We start from the raw sequence: 22,189 nt of genomic DNA, 5'->3' as shown, positions 1-22,189 counted from the left end.
CTAATAGGTGCACCAGCCCGGGGGTTTCACGTAAGTGCATGCAATCACTTGGGGGTGCCTAACTTTTGGCACTCCCAAGTAAAAAGACCTTTCCTTCTCCTTTAATAAGCGTATCAGAGAGATTTTCCATAAACTTTTCCAGTGTCCAACCAGGAGAATAAAGGCAAAAAAGCACAAATCAGTTGCTGTGTTGTAACCAATGAATTATTTGCTTTGATCAGTCTACTATATGTGGAATAATGTATTACATGTAGAATGATGAAAGCATAAATCGGATTGGTTGCTGTGGGTTACTGCGCTACGGCAGTTTTACTAAATGACAGATACCCTATCCCTTTTGATGTAGCAATCCATTATCCCTTCTGAAGAATGTACCAACACCATTAAATGTGTCATAAATATTATAGTTTTATTAATTTCAAAAGACATAACACACAGTATTAAAAAAAAAGCAAAAATCATTTTGTCAAATACTGTACATATGCAGTTATATCAGTGCATTTACTCTAGAATAACATTTATACCTTCATTTAGTTTGTAGTACAACATGGCAACTTAAATAGCTGTTATACAACATCCATCTATTTCGAACTGTAAACAGCATGTGTATCACCGGATAATGAAGACAGAGACAAATAAAGTGTTGAACCTGTTTCAGACAGCAGCACCTCTTCTGTTATAGTCACAACATTCTACACACCGAGATGTAAAACGGCTAAATCAGCCCCAAATGTCCTCCCACTGAATTAAAATGGAAAAAGCAGCCTGCGAAAATACATAGAGAAAGAAAGCAGCTTTGTTATAGAAAGGCACATCACACATTATTGGTGATATATATAATAACAAGCCTTCAACTTGTCTTCTTGGTTTAAATACCCTGGGCGTTTAAAGTGGCCTGACATGCTCAGATTTGGTTGGGCACATTGGCTGATCTCAACCGAACTGGGAAATGGCAAGTTGGAAGCAATTTAGACATCCTATGATTCTGCAGGATCGAGAAATGTCTATCCTGTGGCAGAATATTTCCGTTGGTCAGCAGAAAAGAAGTGAAAAAGAGCTCCATTTCACTTCCTACCATTCCGATCACTCAGGCAGACAATCCAGACACACAGAATAATAGAATAGTGCCCATTGGCATGTATGGCCTTCTGTATGGCATCCCATAGGCCAATCGTACATGGTCAGCCCATTTATGGCCATCTTTAGAGTAGAGGGGTGATTATCTGATCACTATAGATATGCATCTCTAACACAATTTTATTTGGCTTGCAACTTAATCTTGGGCAAAGTAGATAAAGTTTCTTAATTACTAAGACTTCATTGGGTACATGCTCTAGTGTCAGCAATTGATGGCCTAGTTCAGTAATGCTGAACCTGTCATTTGGGGATGTCCAGCCCCCAGTCCTTTGGCTGTTGAACTGTTGGTGGACACCAAAGGGATTTTTTATTAAAGTCTGAATGCCAAAAACTCAAACAATTCTAGTTTTTTTCATTATAAAGTCTGAATTTTTAGTGAAAAAAAACTAGAATTTTTCGGGATTTATTATACCCCGAGGATGGAAAAAGTCTGAATCAGAATATTTGGCCTCTCAGACCTGCCGAGGTTGTATATAAGTCAATGGGAGAGGTCCCAAAGATATCCTGATCTGCGCTGGGTTTTGTGCAATAATTCAAAAATTTTGTGGTTTTTGGGCAAAAATCCGAAAAAAATCGTACAATTCAAAATTTTCACGATTTTTTCAAGCTTTTTCCAGCACATGACATTTTCAGGAAAATGTATTGATAAATAAGTGGAAAAAAAAATGTGCGGATTTGATCGGAGTATATTTCAGAAAATATTAAGATAAACTCAGCTTTTAAAAAATAACCCCCCAATAGTTGTAGCTAAACAGCACAAGAGTAACAGGTTTGACATCCATAAGTGATAATTTGTCTTAACAAGGATTCATTTTGGACACAAACAAGCCTTTCACCTTTGAGTTAACTTTTAGTAGAGTGATATTTTGAGACAATTTGCAACTGGTTTTATTTTTTTAATATTAGTGGTTTTTGAGTTATTTAGCTTTTTGTTCAGCCGCTCTCCGGTTTGCAATTTCACCAATCTGGTTGCTAGGGTCCAAATCACCCTAGCAACCATGCATTGATTAGAACAAGAGAACTAGAGTATGAATAGCAGAGGGCCTGAATAGAAACACGAGTAATAAAAATATCAATAACAATACATTTGTGGGCTTGCAGAGGATTTGTTTTTTAGATGGGGTCAGTGACCCCAATTTGAAAGATGGTCAGAGTAAAAAGAAGAAGGCAAATAATTAAAAAAACTATAAAAAATAAATAATGAAGAACAATTGAAAAGTTGCTTATAATTGGCCATTCTATAACATACTAGAAGTTAACTTAAAGGTGAACCACCCATTTAAGGATCTCAAACGTAAATGTCCCTGACCAGGACAAGTTATGTATGTTTTTTTAAACAAGTCACCCACTCAAATGTACACACACACACACACACCTCAATTACTGCTGTAAGCACTCCAATTATTGGTCTAAGCAAATATTTGGATGCTAAATCCAACATGGAATATATCAGCATTTAGGAAGGAGAGTTTGTGTTATGTGCCCTCAAAGAGTTGCTTAGAGAATATGAAAAGATAAATACTGAATAGATGACAGTAACACAAGTCCAGCTTGTGCATCACATTCATTACACACTAGAAAAACAAAATCAGAATTAACAGCTAAAATGAGTGAATTTACTGGCAACTAAAATGAACACTATTGGAACGTTAAGGGGGAAAAAAAAAAACACAGAATTTTCTTCATATCATTCTTCTGTTGGACCTTCTGACATATGTATTGAGCAGATGTTGGCAACTATTCAACACAGATGCAAGCATGTGCCAATTGTCCATAAAAAGGGTGGAAAGAGACAGACAGATCTTAGAAATCCCACATATCTGTCGCTTCACTCAGCTCTGGGAATATATGAACATTATGGAGCCTGTTGGGAATTTGTGGCAACAGCTAATTAAAGAATGGTTTTAGAGAAATTCACAATTATGGAATAAAAGTGTCGAACAGGATCAGAAAGTGTTAAATACAAAGGCAGGATATACAAATACTGCTCTATTCCTTCACTAAATCGTTCCATTTTAAACACAGCAGTACACAACAGTCCTTTTTTTTGTAACTGCAAAATAAAAACCCGATCAACACAAACCCGCCTCTAAGCAAGTTACAGTAAATAATTGTTCAGCATTGACTTAGCAGTTCCATGCCTATCCATCATTTGGTTTTCATGACAGAAGGCCTTGTATATCAATGGGGCAGACATTTGCAGGCTCAGTGTGGCTTCGGCTTTGCTTCAATCAAATCTTTATTTGTTTGAAGAATACATGAGCAGAACCTGAAGCTTATTGTACATACTTCCTCTATAGGAGCAGTATATATTTAGCTTTCTTTACAAGTCAGTGTACTAAATTTTAAGTAACATCCTAAATATATTGTATGACCTTTCTAGGGCATTCCTGCCACAACCTAGAGAAATGACATCAGATTAATCTTTACATCTGACTTTGGTGAACTCAAAGATATGCTACCGTCACTCGAACAAAACTGCTTTTCTAGCCTCCGAGTCTTTTGCTTCCATAAAGTACAAATCATATCTGCTCCACTAAGCAGGATGTCTCTGGAAGAAGATAATAATGTGTAGAACTGGCCTTCTCACCATTTTCAATAATGGGCAAAATACAAGGGATTTTATTGGCTGATCCCTCACTATATTGCCTTTGATAAGTTTTGCTACTGACATATTTTGGATCAGGAGCAAAGCTCTGTGTTGGGGGCATTATCCCATAGAGGTACGATGGTAGACTTTTTGGGCTTGGGGTACGAGAGTTACTTCTTGACAGAGGTTCCCTTGGTGGCAGTTTAGGTGGTTTATCTTCATCACTGTATGTGTTTGAAGAAACTTCTGCCGACCACCGCCTGTAATCAGGTTTTAGTGACCTGGGAGGTATGGGAATCCTTGGTGGAACTTCAGGTTTTTCTTCATCAGAATTAGGGGAAGTCCTATTTATATGGCTTCCTATACGAATTGCAGGTTTATTGTAAGATCCAGCTGGTCCTGAATGAGATCGCCGTAGCTTCCTATGGCTTTGCTCAGATTTCTGAGGTTTTGAGCTGTGTATACGTCCATTTTGGTTAGATGTCGGACTCTCGTCTGCTGGTTTATTTACAGATGGCGGATCACAATAGGCATAGTTCATTTGTCCACATCCCCTGAAGCTTCGCCTACTGGGAACTCCATACTTAAAGGCTAATGGTCTATTATCTTGTAAAAGCAAGTCTGTATCAGAACTTGTGAAGAATTCTACCTCACTGTCTGCATCATCGAAATAACAATCCTCTGATATTGGAAGAGGAGGAAGCGGCCTTGAACTTCGATCGTGTGAAGAGATGGCAGAAAACTGTGGTGGTCCACTTTTGACAGGTGTAAGTGGAGGTGTTTTTTCATTACCAGATCCACTGTTCATGGATAGTTTTTTTAAGGAAGAAACAATATGATCTTCTGCATAGTTTGTAGATAAATCCTCTACAAGGTGAAGAAACCCTGGTTTTTTCAAATGTACATTCATGCAATTTTCAGAATAGCAATGTCCGTTCATTATTGGCTTTGAAATGTGGCCTAAAACGTAAAATACGAATTCAATTAGTTGTTGCAAAGAAATACATTTTAAAGCAGAGCATATTCATAATCCTGTAAGCTGTCTTTGAATCCAACAGTAAACTGCATCAGTGTCTTAATATAAACTATTATGACCTACATACTACTAACTGAATAAAATTGTGCGAGTTGTCTAAATTCCAATAACTTGAAATCTTCTGTATGTATAGCAGACTCAATTAGAAAGATGACACCATATAAACACTTACCAATGGCTGATATATGCTGAGTAGGTGCCCTTAAACTACAGGTTAGAGAGTATGCACTGCAAAAAAAAGGAAAAAAAAGGTTCTTTAGAATATACAAGTTATTTGGATTACAATTTAAAAAACAAAACACATTTAACTGCAGATTTTGCGCATTGAATGAATATATTCAGATTACAGTGGCTCATTTGCTTACATAGAACATTTTCATTGGTCAAGTACAGTTGGAACAATTAAAGCATCACCTGATTGGTAGATACCGGTTTCTGCAGTGCAGTAAATTTGCACCAAATTAGTTGGAGGCCAAATCAAAATGTTACTAAAAGAATTGAAGTTTTTTAGAACCCGCCAACAAATCTATAATGTATTTTGTTTATGATCTGCAACTATCAGTAAATCATACCCTATAAAATATATGTTTTGCTTTTACTAAAGAAGGTACATTTGTCAAACGTGCAACACGTCTCTAAGGATTAAATTCAACGTACTTTTCAAAATTACCAGGATTCGTCCAGCATGAATTGGAACTGATTATTCCCTGTCCACTGTGCACAAACCCATGTTTCAATGGGACCTGGGTTTCTTGTGTTGAAATCCCAGCAGTTGTCATTTTGTATTCTTTGCTGACTCCTATTCATAAAGTACTCCTGATGTACGAGCAGCTGTCATTCCTTCAACTAAAATACAAAAACAAAAGAAAAGGGTTATTGAAAAGCTCAGAATGCCACACGAGTTAAAATAATAATAGGTATGAATTCTTAAAAGTTAATATCTCTTTATCAAATTCATGTATTTCATTCAATAATGTATGGACAATACCTCTGGCATCGCTACCCTCTTTTGCAAATTGTCCCATTTATTAATCAGTCAGACTGTTAATCATCAGCTCATGAATCAGACTACGTAAACGGATATATACATTATCTGGAATATTTAATTGTTACAGAAGCATAATGAAAAAATAGATATAAATATTTTTAAGTCAAAAACAAATCTGTTCCAATAGCTGGAAACCACACTTGTGTCCAAACAACTCATACTGTGCACTGTGCCAATTGCATTACAGAGAGCCCATTCAGATGCCAAAACACACAGTCCTCAGTCTAACCTTGTAATAAACAATAATCCTACTCTGCAACGTTGTTCTTGGGAATGCAGCGGGAATTCATGATGCCTAGAGATGTTTCATACACTGAAGCCAAGCTATAAAGCATTGCGTAAAAAATAAACGGAACAATTCTTTGTAAGAAACCTGTATAAGAGAATAAATATGGATGGACAATTTGAAGAGGCCATACACCTTGACATGGATATCTATGTGGCCATCAGCCTACTACTACTACTGGGACTGTTGTGTTACACCTGCTACACTTGAATAACCAGTTTATAGTGCTGGTTATAATCCTAAATGCTATAACAAAATAAAATATATTATATAAAATCATATCTACTGTATGTTCCCAATTAGGCACAGACATTCAGTATAACACATGTACATCTGTGATATTTTAGGGAGCAAGACTTGGATCTAAAGGAATGATTCCAAACAGGGATACTGGAAGAAACAAAAGTTGTATGAGTTGTCAAGCTTTGTAGTTTGGTCTGAATGCTAAAAAGGCCATGAGGCCTTTCAGGTAGGGATATAAAAATGCTTAAGATATCCAACATGGCTGCTGCTTAATTGCATGCCACAGTGTTGACAGTTTTTTTTGTGAGATAAATCAGTACAAAGGGTGTGCAAGTAAAAAATGCAGATTACAGGCAAGAGATAGTGGTTTAAACAAACATAACCAGAAGAGACCTAGTCCTCATGACGGGTCTGTTGAGGCACGTAGTTATCTGCATAACGGATCAGAAGATGTGTCTTATTTAACTAGATGATCTGCATTGCAAAGCAAAAAAAAAAAATAACTTCCTTAAAAAGAGGAGGGAGAAAGCAAAGGTTTAAGGAAAAAAGAAAAAAATAATATTATCCCAATATTTAAGAGAATGTGTTCACAGGATGATTTTTCTTCATTAGAGTGAAATAAACTTGTAGGGGAACCAGTGTGGCAGCACTCCCATGTACAATACACAAATAAGGATCCCTGTAACATCCATTGCTTGTAAGTTATGGACAATAAGGCAAACACCTGTAAATATAATAAAATACTGGGACATCCAGCCAGCACGTGCTTTGGAAAAATCAAGCTCACAATGTTGTTGAGGAAAACAACGTTCTATATACAGAGCAGTGCACAAATATCTTTGCCCTTCCCTGTTATGCCACGTAACACATTGTGCATAGAACTAGAGAACGGGGAAACAGAGTCCATGCTCCTATTATGTGAATCACTGCAATAAACATCCGACAGACAGCTCATGCTCTCTGTGTTTACTAATGTTACCATTTCCTCATAAAAAGCTGAAATACTCGGAAGAGACGTGCTGTATACCAGCACCAGCATGTGGATACGTAACTGCCCAAGTGTGGGAAGTTTGTAGTATGGGCCCTTAAGTGGGCAACAGGGTGGAGAAATGAAATACCAATGGCTGTGAATTCAGCTCCGTTTATATTAGGGATGCACGGAATCCACTATTTAGGATTTGGCAGAATCCCTGAATCCTTCATGGGTATCTGAATTTGCATATGCTCATTAGGAATGGGAAAGGAAAAAGTGGAAAAAATTTTTTTTACTTCCTTGTTTTGTGGCAAAACGTTATGTTATTTCCCTTCCCACACCTAATTTCATATGCAAATTCAGATTCGGTTCAGCCAGGCACAAGGATTCAGTCGAATCCGAATCCAGCTGGAAAAGGCCAAATCCCGAACCGAATCCTGGATTTGGTGCATCCCTAGTTTATATCAGAACTCCCCTAAAGATATTGGGGCAGATTTGCTAAAGGGCGATGTGACAAACACTGGTGAAAATTGCCAGCGTGATGTCATTCAGGCACGTCGCAGATTTACTAACGGGCGCAGGCGTAACTTCGGTAGCAAAAGAGACAGACGCTATCATTCACACTCTATCGCCAGGCGAATTTTCACTCTTGTGAATGGACGCCGCAAATTCACTAAGATGCGGATTTTACTGAACGTTACCTCTTTCGCCAGACTTGCCTTCGCCAGCTCAGACCAGGGGAAGTGCAATGGAGCGCATAAGACTTCCTCAATTTTTAGTGAAAAAAGTTTCTAAGCCCCAAAAAATGCTGGCGTCTTTTCCTTTTTTCAGAGTGATCGCCTGCAAAAGTCCTTAAAATTTTTTTTTGGCCAATCGGGTTCCCCCATACATTTTCTAACATATGGAACATAAACGATACAGTGGGCTCATGTGTAGGGCATTATAACAACTATAATAATCTTTATTAAGGTTCCCTGTACTTGTGTAATGTATTTTCCGCAACATATACGTCCATTCAACTTTATAATTTCCCGCCGTATGCAAATTAGTCTGAGCGAAGACCTCTAACAAAGTTGCGCTAGGCAAAATTGAACGCTAGCGCATCTTCGCTTTGATTGTCGACGTAACACTAGCGAAAATTTGCCAGCATTCGGCTCCCTGGACGCAGCTTTGTATTTTAGTAAATTAGCGTTGTCTGAGCGAAGTGTAGTTATGTGTGCGAAGCCTTTGCTGGAAAATTTTCGCAGTTTAGGATATTTGCCCCTATGGGTTTGTGTTTGTCATTCGAAACCTAGATCTGCAAGCCTTAGTCTGCTAACTTATATTTCAAAATGCTTAACAGTAACCCATGTACAAACATAACATGCCCTTTGGCACAGACTTTCCTGGTCGCTCCCAAGGAGCACCCAGATCTTTAAAAAAAAAAAAACTAACCATCAAAAACAGCAAATAACAGTGAATATGACGTGTAGAACATGAAAACGATCAGGTTAAGTATGTTATGTCCCTCAAAATGAACCCAAAAGTTGCAGCATCACTAAAAAATAGAAAAAAAATGATGGAAGTCAGGGAAAACTCACTGACAATCAGTGAAGCGAAATTTTGCCAGCTCAGAATTCTGAAAAGGAAACTCTTCACACCACGCTGCAGACAATAAAAAGGTATATGAATGAGTACATTGTAACAGTGTCATTGCGGTGACTGGCAGAGAACTGCCGATTACTCACATCCTGCTCGGGGTGCTGTAATCATTCAGGAACTGACAGCAGGATGTGAAAAGTGCAGGAAAAATGTCTTCCCCCCTCATTTGCAATCACTGCATTCTCCATCAGATTTCCAGGGATGCTTTTAATGCATAGGAAATGATACAATAATGGTTTGTGTTTTCTTATTACTTTCCATTTGATGATCTTGCCTGAGATGTTACAGATACAGCTAAGTGCTTTAAGCATTTCCTCACCTAGACAAGTGGCTTCAGAGTCCAAATCGTATCACAACAAATGCCACATGTTATTATAGTGCACAGTACAGGTGTGGGATCCGTCATGCAGAAACCCATTATCCAGAAAGCTCTGAATTACGGAAAGGCCATCTCCCATACTCATATTTTAACCAAATAATCCAATTTTTTAAAAATAATTTCCTTTTTCTATGTAATAATGAAACAGTAACTAGTCCTTGATCCAAACTAAGATATAATTAACCCTTATTGGAAGCAAAACCAGCCTATTTAATGTTTACATGAATTTCTAATAGACGCAAGGTATGAAGATCTAAATTACAGACAGACACCTTATCTGAAGAAAACCCAGGTCCTGAGCATTCTGGATAACAGGTCCCATACCTGTACTATTAAGGACATTTATACCTATGCGACAAAAAATAAAGAATGGTCTGGTCAGATCCAAAAATAAAAGCTAAACATTGTTCCAGCCTAAAGCTTTGGGGTATTCTGGCCACCCCATCCCCTGCCAAAAGCCCTACAAATAATTACAGACAACTAACGCATTCTAAAAAAGCTCATCTTTCAAAGAAGGGATTGTAGCTTTCTCCAAATCCCTGCGGAATTCTTAACTTTAAACGAACACTTAAAATATTTAGGCTCTCGCTAAAAAAAGATTATTTTAGTTACTCGTCGAGAGTCGCCTCTTCCTTCCATGCGTAGGAAAAGAAAAATCCTTCAGCCTTGCTGATGGCAGATAAATAAGGCCTTTGTGTCACAGGAGGTGACCGGTCTAAGGATTCCAGCAGCAGGGAGCTGTGAATGGACGGTATTATGAAAATGCAGTTGCACATCCTACTGCCGCAGAAGGGGGGGTGGTGTGTTTAAAAATACAAAATTACATATTGTTGACAAGTCAGCTTAGAAGATACAGATCAAAAAAAAAAGGGAAACAAAAGCCTATCACAAGCATTAATACTTTTCCGAAGGCTGGAAACGCATTTGACATTCTGTTGCTGTACGTTGTGATGATTAATGCTTGAAATTCGATGAATGCACGTTTCCAAATAGTGAATATGTGTGGAGGGGGCACTGCAGGGGAAAAAATATGTGATAAATTGTGATGGATGGAAGCTTTGTTGCACAGTAAATCCCATTAAACCCAAACGTTTCTGTTTTGCATGTTTTTTTGCCTTCTAAATAGCTGCCTGCAGTTTTAGCCAATGGCATGGTCTTGCTGAATTTGCATGAAATACTTGTGCCTTGCACAGCTAGGAGCCCACTGGCACTGAATTCAAGCTTTTTTCTGCTTCGTGCCAGAGGAAGGAAGGGCGACTTAGATGCCCCCTGCCAGTTTGTATAATAGATCCTTGGTACATTTAGGGCAGCTCACCCATAGCCAGATGCTGCTTTTTCTATACCGAATAGGCATTAAAATTCATATATTAGTGGAAGGGTGTGAGACGTATAATTTGTACGCTCCTATAATTAAATGGGATCACCTATAACTACTTGCCTAGTGTATTATTAGGAAATTTAGCGAGGAGAGGCACATTTCTATGGTACGCCTCATCCTGTTTGGCACTTTTTATACAAAGTCACCCCAGTGTTTAAACCGAGGCCCGGAATGGTTTGATGGGAAGAAGATAAAGTTACTGCACCATGCGCAGCAACCCAAAAAAAAACATCAGGGGAATGCATACTGCAAGGACAGGATTCTCTGAACAAAGTGCAAGCTCCACACCCCCAATACAGCAAATGAAAACAGCCAAGGGCTCTCACTTAGCCCTTTTGTAAATGGAAAGTAATTGGTTAAAAAGACCCCTGGGGTGGCAGGGGTTATTTAACAATGGCGGAAGATAAGCATAGCTTGCAACAACTTGCCAAAGGGTCCACAGTGGAGCAAACATTCTTATATGTTATAGTTTAGCCTGCCCTATATATCACATATATTCATTTGTCTGTAGCCACTTTTATGATAATAGTCTGTGGAAAGCTAAACCTAGAAGCCAGCAGCTGGTTTTCCATTCTACTGTACAGACTCACCTGGACCTGGCCCAACAGAGAATGTAGTGGAAGACAACAGCAACATGGCGCTCCAACAGAACCATGGTGGATGCAGAAGCACTGGCTATAGGGTTACAGGTAATTAATTATAATCACCAGGGGTGCCTAACATTTAGAACCCCGCCCCCATGAGGATTCCTTTCTTCTCATTTAAGCGCACATTGTACAAACATGTCCCCATTTTAGTCTTCCTTCATTACTGCTTATGGCTAAAAGACCACACCAGAGGATTTATGGACACCATAACGAAAATGGTTGACATAAGCAATTGGCAAAGGCATAAAACAAACTGGGAAAATTATGTATGATGGCATAAGTGGAATTGCAACCAACTACCTACACACGTATGGGATTTGAAAGCCCCGAAATACGGGAATCCTATTTAAACAGACAGTTGTTAATTTTTTCAGTATGGACGCGCACTCCACAGGCTTCTTGGAGGCGGTTAAGATCAATGATGCTATTTTTCACAGAGTAACAGACCTAAACCATTTTGTGTGCAACCACATGATTAAGTGTGGTTGAACACGAAACGCGTTAGGCGTCTGTTACTCTTTGTGAAATAAAGCATCATTGATCTTAACCGCCTCTGAGAAGTCTGTTGAGTGCGTGTCCATACTGGAATATTGGTGTAACATCATCTCCTCTTGCTACGGGTTTGTGCCGCAGCATCCGGACCTTTATCGGAGAGAGGTTAGTGACCCTACATTCGAAACTGCATATAAGATAAAGTATGAGGCGGGTTCGGGGCAAATGCACCCGAACCATCTAACTTACTGGGTGAGCGTTTGAATTATAGCTACCTGAATGTTATATACTAATGACTATGAGGGAATAATTAACTAAGTTTGTAGCACCTGTAATGATTCAGAACTAGTTTTAATTTTTGGTGATCCAAATTGCAGAAAGACCACTTGACCAGGAATCCCCATGGCCCAATCATTCCAGATAACAGATCCCATTCCTCTAATGAAAAAAAAAATAATGAAAAAAAAGCAGCGTAAAAATCACCTATAGTAGGTGTATAGTATTTTTAGCTCACCTATTTCTCCCTTAAGCCCCACACCCATGCCTTGCTATAAGATGTTTTATGACTAATGGGAAGGAATTACAAATGAATGAGCAAGGGGTTATTTGGACTATTTAAATGTAATGTTTGTGAAGAAGATAAACAATGGGGCAAATCACTGCGGATGATGCATGCATTCTCCTGAAAACTTGTTTTTGCTGTCATTAAGATACGTGACCTATTTGTACCCAGGTTAGGAAATAGACATACCACTGCAAGGTGATAATGAAAGCAGGATGGGGGGAAATGAGAAGACACATTTCTAATTCTTTTGTCAACTATAGCAGAACTGCTAGAATACTATTTCAAGGCAGTCTATAAAAATATCACTGACCTTTCTTTCTGTATTTTTTGCTATACACAAAGCAGGAATTACGAAAAAAAACAAACATCTTTTGCTTAACTGAACTTAATGTTCATGTTCCCCCTTTTATCAACAACTAAGTCTCCAAGGAAAAGCAAACTGTAAGGATCATCTCCTCTCCATCATGCAATGGAATGAGCAGAGGATTTGCAGTAAAGTGTGTATATAAATGGAAAATATACTCTGTAAATAAGTAGGGCTTAGAGCTTCTCTTGAATAGATATATACATACTGTATGAAAGCAAAGCTTATTAGTTGTGCACAACATTCCCTCCCTATTTCTAGCCCTGTCATCCCATGGTTTGATTCCAGCCAGGTCTGCAAAGGAGTTTGTATATACGTTCCACACTGGGCCTTTTGGGGAGATTTGTTCGCCTGGCGACTAATCGCCTCGTCTTTGCAGCGATCAATCTCCCCAAACGCTTTCCCTCACTCTGCGCTGGCTTAAAATGGAAAAACGCCGGCGCTAATCACACGCGCCGATTCGTTTTCTGAAGTTGCCCTTTCCTTGTGAGGCAACTTCAGAAAACGAACCGCCGCGTGTGATTAGCGCTGGCGTTTTTTTTCATAAGGTGCAGAGTGTGCTACAGGTCTACATCTAATCGGCAGGTAGCATTCACAGAACAAATATCTTATTGGTTGCTAGGGGGTTACTGCACCTGGGCAAATGGTGTGCCTTTTATTGAAGGTTAGATTGAAAGATCCACTGGGGCAGGGACTGTTCTGCATGATGTATAATCTCTGTAAAGCACTGAACAATATGTTGCTGCTATAAAGGTAAACAACAACAATAACAGGCTGTATTGCCTCCAATCTAATTTCCCTTATAGAAATATTAACGTGCATTGCTTGTGATATTTGCATTTACACACATTGCTCAGCCATGTTCTTCAGAGTGGAATATGGCCATGAGCAAAAGGTAGCAGAAAATAGAAAATGCCCAGCAACAAGTGAGCTCCCACTCATATGTATAAATGCAAATTTTGTGCGAATGTCATTGATATTCAGTAGAATAAAGAGGAGTCTTAGAGGACACACATTTCTCATTTAATGTATGTTATTTCTCTATTCCTTCGTGTCTAATTGTGGTTAAACGTAGTACAGGCATGGGACCTGTTATCCAGAATGCTCGGGACCTGGGGTTTCAGATCTTTCCGTAATTTGGATCTTGATACCTTAAGTCTACTAAAGAAATATCATATAAACATTTAATGAACCCAATAGGCTGGTTTTGCTTCTAATAACCATGAATTATATCTTAGTTTGGATCAAATACAAGGTGCTGTTTTTTTATTACAGAGAAAAAGGAAATCATTTAAAAAGAATTTGAATTATTCTGATAAAATGGAGTCTATGGGAGACAGCCATTCCGTAATTCGAAGATTTCTGGATAACAGGTTTCGGTATATGCACACATCCCACCGCAGATTTTTGGCTTTATTTAAAAGTTAGATTATTCTTACTATTAAGAGACCAGTGAAAGTTTATGGCCCTGCAAATAAAGAGAGGACAAAAGCACTGAAAACCATAATGCACATAATTAATGAAGGGGACTTGATGAAAAAAGAAACCCCGTACAGGTTTCCTCATTACTTACAGCTCTGTGAAATACCTTTGACAGCATAAAACGAGCATGCTAACTAACTAGATTACAACACCCTATTTACAATCAACACCATCACTCGCAGTGCACCCTAGCCAGATAATCATCAGTGACTAACAATCACGACCCAACTGGGTTCTTGTCAAATCATGCAAGCACTTGCTTCTAAATCTGGGCTCTTCAAAATCAGACCCTCTCTCATTGCTGTTTTGAATAGGACTCCCACCAAAAAAAATTATGATACATGAGAAAACGGGTTAAGTTCGACAGAAGTTAAAACATATTGTCCTTACAAAGAGGGCTTTAAGGTATACTTAACTTGTTAGAGAACCCTGCACAGGACTGATTTAAATTAAATTAGAAATAGATACCTGCTCCCTGACCCACATGGTCTCTTCTTGCACTGGTCTGCACCCTGGTCAGCATATATCACTGAATGAAAGTAGCTCTCACATTTACTTGGGTTTGAGAAACTAAGAAAAACCCCACCAACAACAATCTGTGCATGCAAGACAAACTATTTGTTAAGACTGTATACTAGACTCTATAAAACCTTTAAAATGTAAGGCCAGAAACTACCATAAGGAAACCCCACAGCAAGAGATATTTAGACGGCATTAGAAAAGGTCATAGTCCATATATATTTACAATTCTGATTACAATTTGTTCCAAGCCAGTAGAGGCACCAGCCTATTAAAAAAATCTAACCTCACCTTTCTTCACCCCTGACAGTTGCTTAGCAACCATTCTTGTCCTACCTGTGTGGCAGGTGCACCTTTAGCCACTGACACACCCCCTTAAAGACACAGTGGCTTCTCAAAGAAGTCTTTAAAAGAAAAAAAGTACATGTATTTTTCTAATAAGAGAATTTTTTCTTTCAATTATTAATGGGGATGGTTCCCTACTAAAAATAATAATAATTGCAAGCAACTTTCTACTATACAGGAAACATTTTCAGCATTTTAAAGTTATTTGTAAATGTAATTGCTACTGAAACGAGTATTGGTCTGTCCATTTTTGTTGTTTAGGTCCGACTCTTCGGTCAGAACCAGTATTCCACCGAATTTAAAGCCAGCCAGATAGTGCCATCAATGGCAATGACACTTATATGTAACTTTAAAACCACCTAAAATGTTTACTGATGCATATTGGAAAGGTGTTTAGAACGATAGGATATGAATGTCCGTAAACTCACTCTCTTTGTGACAGTGCTTTCCAGGAAACAGTCTCATATATAAAATACTTGATCCTAATATCAGTGTAATATACACATGACCATCTCACCTCCTGGTTTTAGAGAATGGGAAGTTGGTACAATACTGTAAGAATTCAACACCACTGATTTTCTGCAGCACGTATGTGGGTTGTCTCTGCCTATATTACTGCCTTTAATTTGGCCCTTATTCACTGCGGCGAGCAGACTGGATTTTTATGTTTATGCACCACATAGACATTATAATTACAGTTTATAATGTGCGGGCATGTTCTACTAAGCTGTACAATAAACAATGTATGTGTGTATGTGTGTATGTGGAGGGGGGGGGGTAACCACAAATCAAGGAAGGAAAATATGCACAGTGGTCGCAAAGCTGCAGTCCTGAGAGCCCCTATAATAAAAGTTATCAAGGTGGGTAATTCTGCAAAGTTTTTTTTTTTTTTTTATATTAGCACACGTATATTATATATATTATATATATTCATGCATGACTGTACTCCTTTGATTCTACCTTTGCACCTTTGTGAGCAAAATGACAAGGAATTTGTAGCAAGGGCATCGCTAGAATATTCTGACTCAGTGGAGCATCAGCTAACCTCATTGGGCACAGCAGCAAAGTAGAGAATGTGTGTTCCAGTGGAAGTTCCTATTGTAGCCCTTAGAGTTACCCTTTACACTACTGTTTGTACTGTACATATATTTAGCTCTGCCGGTGGTTCTATACGATCCCATAGAGCTGTCCCTGACAGTACTGTAGATTTTACTGCATATCTATCTCTTCCAGTGGTCCTATATGATCCCATAGAGCTGTCCCTGACAGTATAGTAGATTTTACTGTATATCTATCTCTACCAGTGGTTCTATACAATCCCATAGAGCTGTCCCTGACAGAAATGTAGATTTTACTGTATATCTATCTCTGTCAGTGGTTCTATACGATCCCATAGAGCTGTCCCTGACAGTACTGTATATTTTACTGCATATCTCTCTCTGCCAGTGGTCCTATATGATCCCATAGAGCTGTCCCTGTCAGTACTGCAGATTATACTGTATATCTATCTCGGTCAGTGGTTCTATACAATCCCATAGAGCTGTTCCTGACAGTACTGTAGATTTTACTGTATATCTATCTGTCAGTGGTTCTATACGATCCCATGGAGCTGTCCCTGGCAGTACTGTAGATTTTACTGCATATATATCTCTGTAAGTGGTTCTATATGATCCCACAGAGCTGTCCCTGACAGATAGATATACAGTAAAATCTACAATACTGTCAGGGACAGCTCTGTGGGATCATATAGAACCACTTACAGAGATAGATATGCAGTAAAATCTACTGTACTGTCAGGGACAACTCTATGGGATCATATAGAACCACTTACAGAGATATATATGCAGTAAAATCTACAGTACTGCCAGGGACAGCTCCATGGGATCGTATAGAACCACTGACAGATAGATATACAGTAAAATCTACAGTACTGTCAGGAACAGCTCTATGGGATTGTATAGAACCACTGACCGAGATAGATATACAGTATAATCTGCAGTACTGACAGGGACAGCTCTATGGGATCATATAGGACCACTGGCAGAGAGAGATATGCAGTAAAATATACAGTACTGTCAGGGACAGCTCTATGGGATCGTATAGAACCACTGACAGAGATAGATATACAGTAAAATCTACATTTCTGTCAGGGACAGCTCTATGGGATTGTATAGAACCACTGGTAGAGATAGATATACAGTAAAATCTACTATACTGTCAGGGACAGCTCTATGGGATCATATAGGACCACTGGAAGAGATAGATATGCAGTAAAATCTACAATACTGTCAGTGGTTCTATATGATCCCATAGAGCTGTCCCTGTCAGTACTGCAGATTATACTGTATATCTATCTCGGTCAGTGGTTCTGTACAATCCGATAGAGCTGTCCCTGACAGTACTGTAGATTTTACTGTATATCTATCTGTCAGTGGTTCTATACGATCCCGTAGAGCTGTCCCTGACAGTACTGTAGATTATACAGCATATCTATCTCTGTAAGTGGTTCTATATGATCCCGCAGAGCTGTCCCTGACAGTACTGTAGATTTTACTGCATATATATCTCTGTAAGTGGTTCTATATGATCCCATAGAGCTGTCCCTGACAGTACAGTAGATTTTACTGTATATCTATCTCTGTAAGTGGTTCTAATGATCCCATAGAGCTGTCCCTGACAGTACAGTAGATTTTACTGTATATCTATCTCTGTAAGTGGTTCTAATGATCCCATAGAGCTGTCCCTGACAGCACTGCAGATTTGACTGTATGGATATCTCTGTAAGTGGTTCTATATGATCCTCAGACACTAGTGCCCAGTGACACAACCTACAGTCCAATGACAGTGTGTAATTAAGAGGATTAAAGGCGCCAGGCAAGAGAAGTGATTTGCAATGCTGGGCCACTAAATGGATCAAGTGACACTCAGGCTGCACAGTAGCTACTGATTCTAGATCAGGGATCAACAGACTTTAGAAACTAAATAATTATTATTACTGAGCAGTCAAGTTATAAAGCAACAAGTGGGGGTCTGTCATTCCCAGGACACTTGACAAAGTGACTGCTTGGCAAACATTAAGCAAATGAAGAGATGAATGAGACTGCATGCAGATACCTAGTAACAGGCAGCTTTTCCTTGCACATAAACAGGGTTCTCTGTGCAGCATTGCTAATGGCCGTGTTGTGCTGGCTATGAATAGGATACAGTTTCCCCTCACAATGACACCATGCAGAGAGTACAACAAAGTCATACCTATGGCAGCTCAGTAATCCAATAGGTCAGCTCATTTTCTCTCAGGCTCGGCAATCCCTTCTCCGTCCCGCGTTACTAATATCCTCGTAGCATTTTTTTCCTCCCTTCACACAGTCCTCTCTGCTTTCAATTTGTAATTACTGCTCGCATGTCAGGCAGACACGCTTATATAAACGGGCTGGAGAGTGACGTCAGCGATGGCCCGCCCACTTTATATCGGCCTCCTTAAAGAGCCGTGGCGCAGCGTGGGGAGAGCAGGAAGAAGCTGCGGATGAGTAATCGTGCGGGTTGTGTTGTTGTTGTGGTGGTGGTGGTGGTGGTGGTGGTGGCGGCGGCGGTGTTTTTTTTTTTTTAAATTTTCTACAAATGCGTGGCGACCGATTCTGTGGTAGTAGGGTACGTTACATCCTCCCACGTAAATCCTACGCTCATTAATTCTATAATAATAATGGAATGCATCAGATAAAACAAATGTATTATACAAATTGCTATAATGCCAAGCTACCAATATTCATATCCAACACAGGGCTGTACCAACATGCTCTGCCCAATGTCATTTACAAGTCTTATTGGCTCTGGAAGCGACATTGTGCCTGTTTTCTAACAATGGTGCCCCAAAATCATTGCCAGAGCAGATATAGAAGCAATTATAGGAGACACCATTTTACCATGTTCACCTTTGAGATAACGTTTAATAGAATGATATTCTGAGATCATTTGCAATTGGTTTTCATTTTTTATTATTTGTGTTTTTTTTTTAGTTATTTAGCTTTTTATTCAGCAGCTCTTCAATTTGCATTGGTAACCATGGCCCCAATGCCCCTAGCAACCATGCATTCATTTGAATAAGAGACTGGAATATGAATAAGAGGGCGTCTGAATAGAAGGATCAGTAATAAAAAAAGTAGCAATAACAATACATTTGTAGCCTTACAGAACATTTGAAAGCTGCAAAGAATTAGAAGGAAAAGACAAATAACTAACACTATAAAAATAAATAAATAATGAAAACAAAGTGAAAAGTTGCTTCGAATTTGTCGTTCTACAACATAATAAAAGTTACCTTAAAGGTGACCCACCCCTTTAAAAGAGAGAGTTGTACATAGAATTATGGCTACATCATGGCCCCTTATTAGGGTTAAATACAAGAGGTCCTCTGCACTCAACCATTATCAATATATTTAAAACATTGAGACATTTTTTAGTAGCAGTAAGCACAAAGGGGCAAATTTACTAAAGGGCTAAGTAACCAACGCTGGCGAAAATTCACCAGCATGACGTCATTTCAGACAGTGGCGTAACTACTGGGGGAGCAGGGGGTGCTATTGGGCCAGGGCCAGCACCCCCTCAGGGTCCCCCGGCAGCTTGTGCACCACTGACTTCGACGGAGTTCCGGGCCCGCCTGCACGTCCTGCACCAAGGCCTGTCCCCCTCTAGTTACGTTACTGATTTCAGGACTTCGACGATTTACTAACGGACGCTGGTGTAAATTCGCTAGTGAGGAGATAGACTGTTGCACTATTTCGCTCTCTTAACTTCAGAGGAATATTCGCTCTGGCAAATGGACGTAACTATGCAAGATGCGAATTTTACTGAACTTTACCTCTTGCGCCACCTGAGACCAGGCAAAGTGCAATAGATTAGATAGGAGTTCTTAAAAAAAAATGTGAAAATTTTTCTAAGTCCCAAAAATACACTGGCGACTTTTCAGTTTTTCAGGGTGATAGGCTGCAAAAGATCGTACATTTTTTTACGGTACCCGGCTTCCCCCTTACATATGGCACATAAACTATACACTGGGCTCATGTGTAGGGCAATATAACAACTCTATTTTATTATATTAAGGTCCCGGGGCTTGTGTAAAGTGTAATGCATTTGCTGCAACATATACGTCCATTGAAATGTAACTTCCCGCCGTATGCAAATTAGACAACGCTAGGGCAACTTTGCTTTGCTTGCGGAATTAACGCTAGCGAAACTTCACCATCGTTCGGCGCCCCGGACGAAACTTCGCATATTAGTGAATTAGCGATGTCCTGCTGAATTTTCATTTATCATTTAGAAAAACTATTTCTTCTTTTTGATTGATTTGCTTATTTCTGTTTCTGTAATAACAAGAAATGAACTGCACTTGATAACAACTAAGGCATGTCAAGGTGAGTATCTTTGTATTTAATTGGTTTACATTTATTGGCCAGATTATTGTTTGGGTTTCACATGGCTGAAAACTGAACAGCAAGTTGAGTCCCGAACAGTTAGAAAAACCGAACAGTTCAGATCAAAACCAGACAGGTGGCAACCCTACCACTTATTGAGCAAAAAAGTGACCCTGCCAACGCTGCGACACCATAGAAACCGGAATAGAAATTTAGTATTTATTCGTACTGGTATATTTTTTTAGCCCCTTGCTGTTTTGCACATCCGAACAACTTTTGTCCTGCATAGTTTTGGCTTATAATATAAATACTGCTTGTTTATGTAACTAGCTGTCCTCATTCATGCAGTTCAATGTCTCACAGGGGAAAGTACTTGAGGTTATGTTAGGTAAAAGGCACTGAACAGTTTTGCTTGCTGTCAGCTTCACACATTCAGGGAAGCAGGGAACTGAACATTCTGCAAAATGCCTCTTTTTTTAATAACAGTCGGGGAAAATGCCCCTATGCCCCATATTACTAGTCAGCTCAGTTATGAGCATACAGAATGGTTAAAGGCACGATTAGTGGGACTCAATAAGAGGAAGTATATCGAGAATTGGGTTTTAAATGCTGGAATGGAGCCTTCCCAGTTAAATAACAATGTGCAGTATTAAATAGTATGGCAATAGATTCCAAGATATACTGATCTATCTAGCTACCAAGACACGTATGTGGGATAAACTGAACCCAGGATTGTCCTGGGCCCTAATTCAGTCAAATCAAATCTGAACCAATAATGTCATGGGAAAAACAAAATCCTATTTAAATATGGAAAGAATTCCGATTTCAATTGTAATTTGGCTAAATTGTTCACTGAAATTTCTTATCCAATCCAAAAATTCTGCATATTCAGTGCGTTCCTGACAGGCCTTTGAAAAGACAAGTCTCTGACTTCGTAGATAGAATGTGTGCAGGAGAAAATACTAGAAAAATAAAATATATACCTCTTATACGAACCCACATAATGATAAGAAGTTACTAAATTACAGTATGCCAGTTTAATGTAAGACAATGTATCACTGCATTCATATTCAATTATATGTGGAAATTTTTCTGACATTATTTCCCTAAAACAGACAAAATTCTAACATATTACCAGCTATACAGTGTAAGTTGTTTAGCAATGGACAGGCTATCCTGGTTATGGTAGATGTTGCAGGGGGTATTGCACTGATAAACCCCTAAACCCAAAGTGATAAGCAGCTCATTCACTCTCAGTATAGTGCTGCCCCCTTTCTTCCCTAAGGCTCTATGATAACATCATTTCCACATTTCTAAGGGAAAGCTGTTTGCAGGTTGAGGTGTTAGAAGGGTTCTGGGTCAGAGGTGGGCTGCTGTATTGATGACTTACAGCAGGGGTAGGGAACCTGCGGCTCTAGAGCCGCATGCGGCTCTTCATTCTGCTTGCTGCGGCTCAGTCTTGCGGCTTTGACAGGCAAGACTGAGCCACAGCAAGATGATTCATCATGGTCCTTACCGCGGTCACACACTCAAGAGAGAGACGATCAGCATGGAGCTTCAGAAACAGAAGTCACATTAAGCAGATGAGAACACTAGCATTTAATAGGGCTATTCAGTGTTTAATTTATTTCAAAGTAGCCCTGCATATACACAATG

The 22,189-nt window shown here is 39.2% G+C and overlaps 1 protein-coding gene across 1 annotated transcript; it reads right to left on the bottom strand.

The window, feature by feature from the left end:
• Window positions 1-388: 388 nt before the first annotated feature.
• errfi1.L (ERBB receptor feedback inhibitor 1 L homeolog) lies at window positions 389-18,501 on the bottom strand. The gene is given in 4 exon segments (NM_001090002.1): window positions 389-4,687; window positions 4,936-4,991; window positions 5,421-5,609; window positions 18,378-18,501. Coding segments are annotated over 3 exon segments (1,206 nt in total). The 5' UTR covers window positions 5,543-5,609; window positions 18,378-18,501; the 3' UTR covers window positions 389-3,659.
• Between the last annotated feature and the right edge of the window lie 3,688 nt (window positions 18,502-22,189).

Source organism: Xenopus laevis, chromosome 7L, assembly GCF_017654675.1.
Source record: "Xenopus laevis strain J_2021 chromosome 7L, Xenopus_laevis_v10.1, whole genome shotgun sequence".
NCBI lineage: Eukaryota > Metazoa > Chordata > Amphibia > Anura > Pipidae > Xenopus > Xenopus laevis.
The sequence above is the reverse complement of the archived record's forward strand: the minus strand, read 5'-3'. Positions and strand labels throughout refer to the sequence as shown.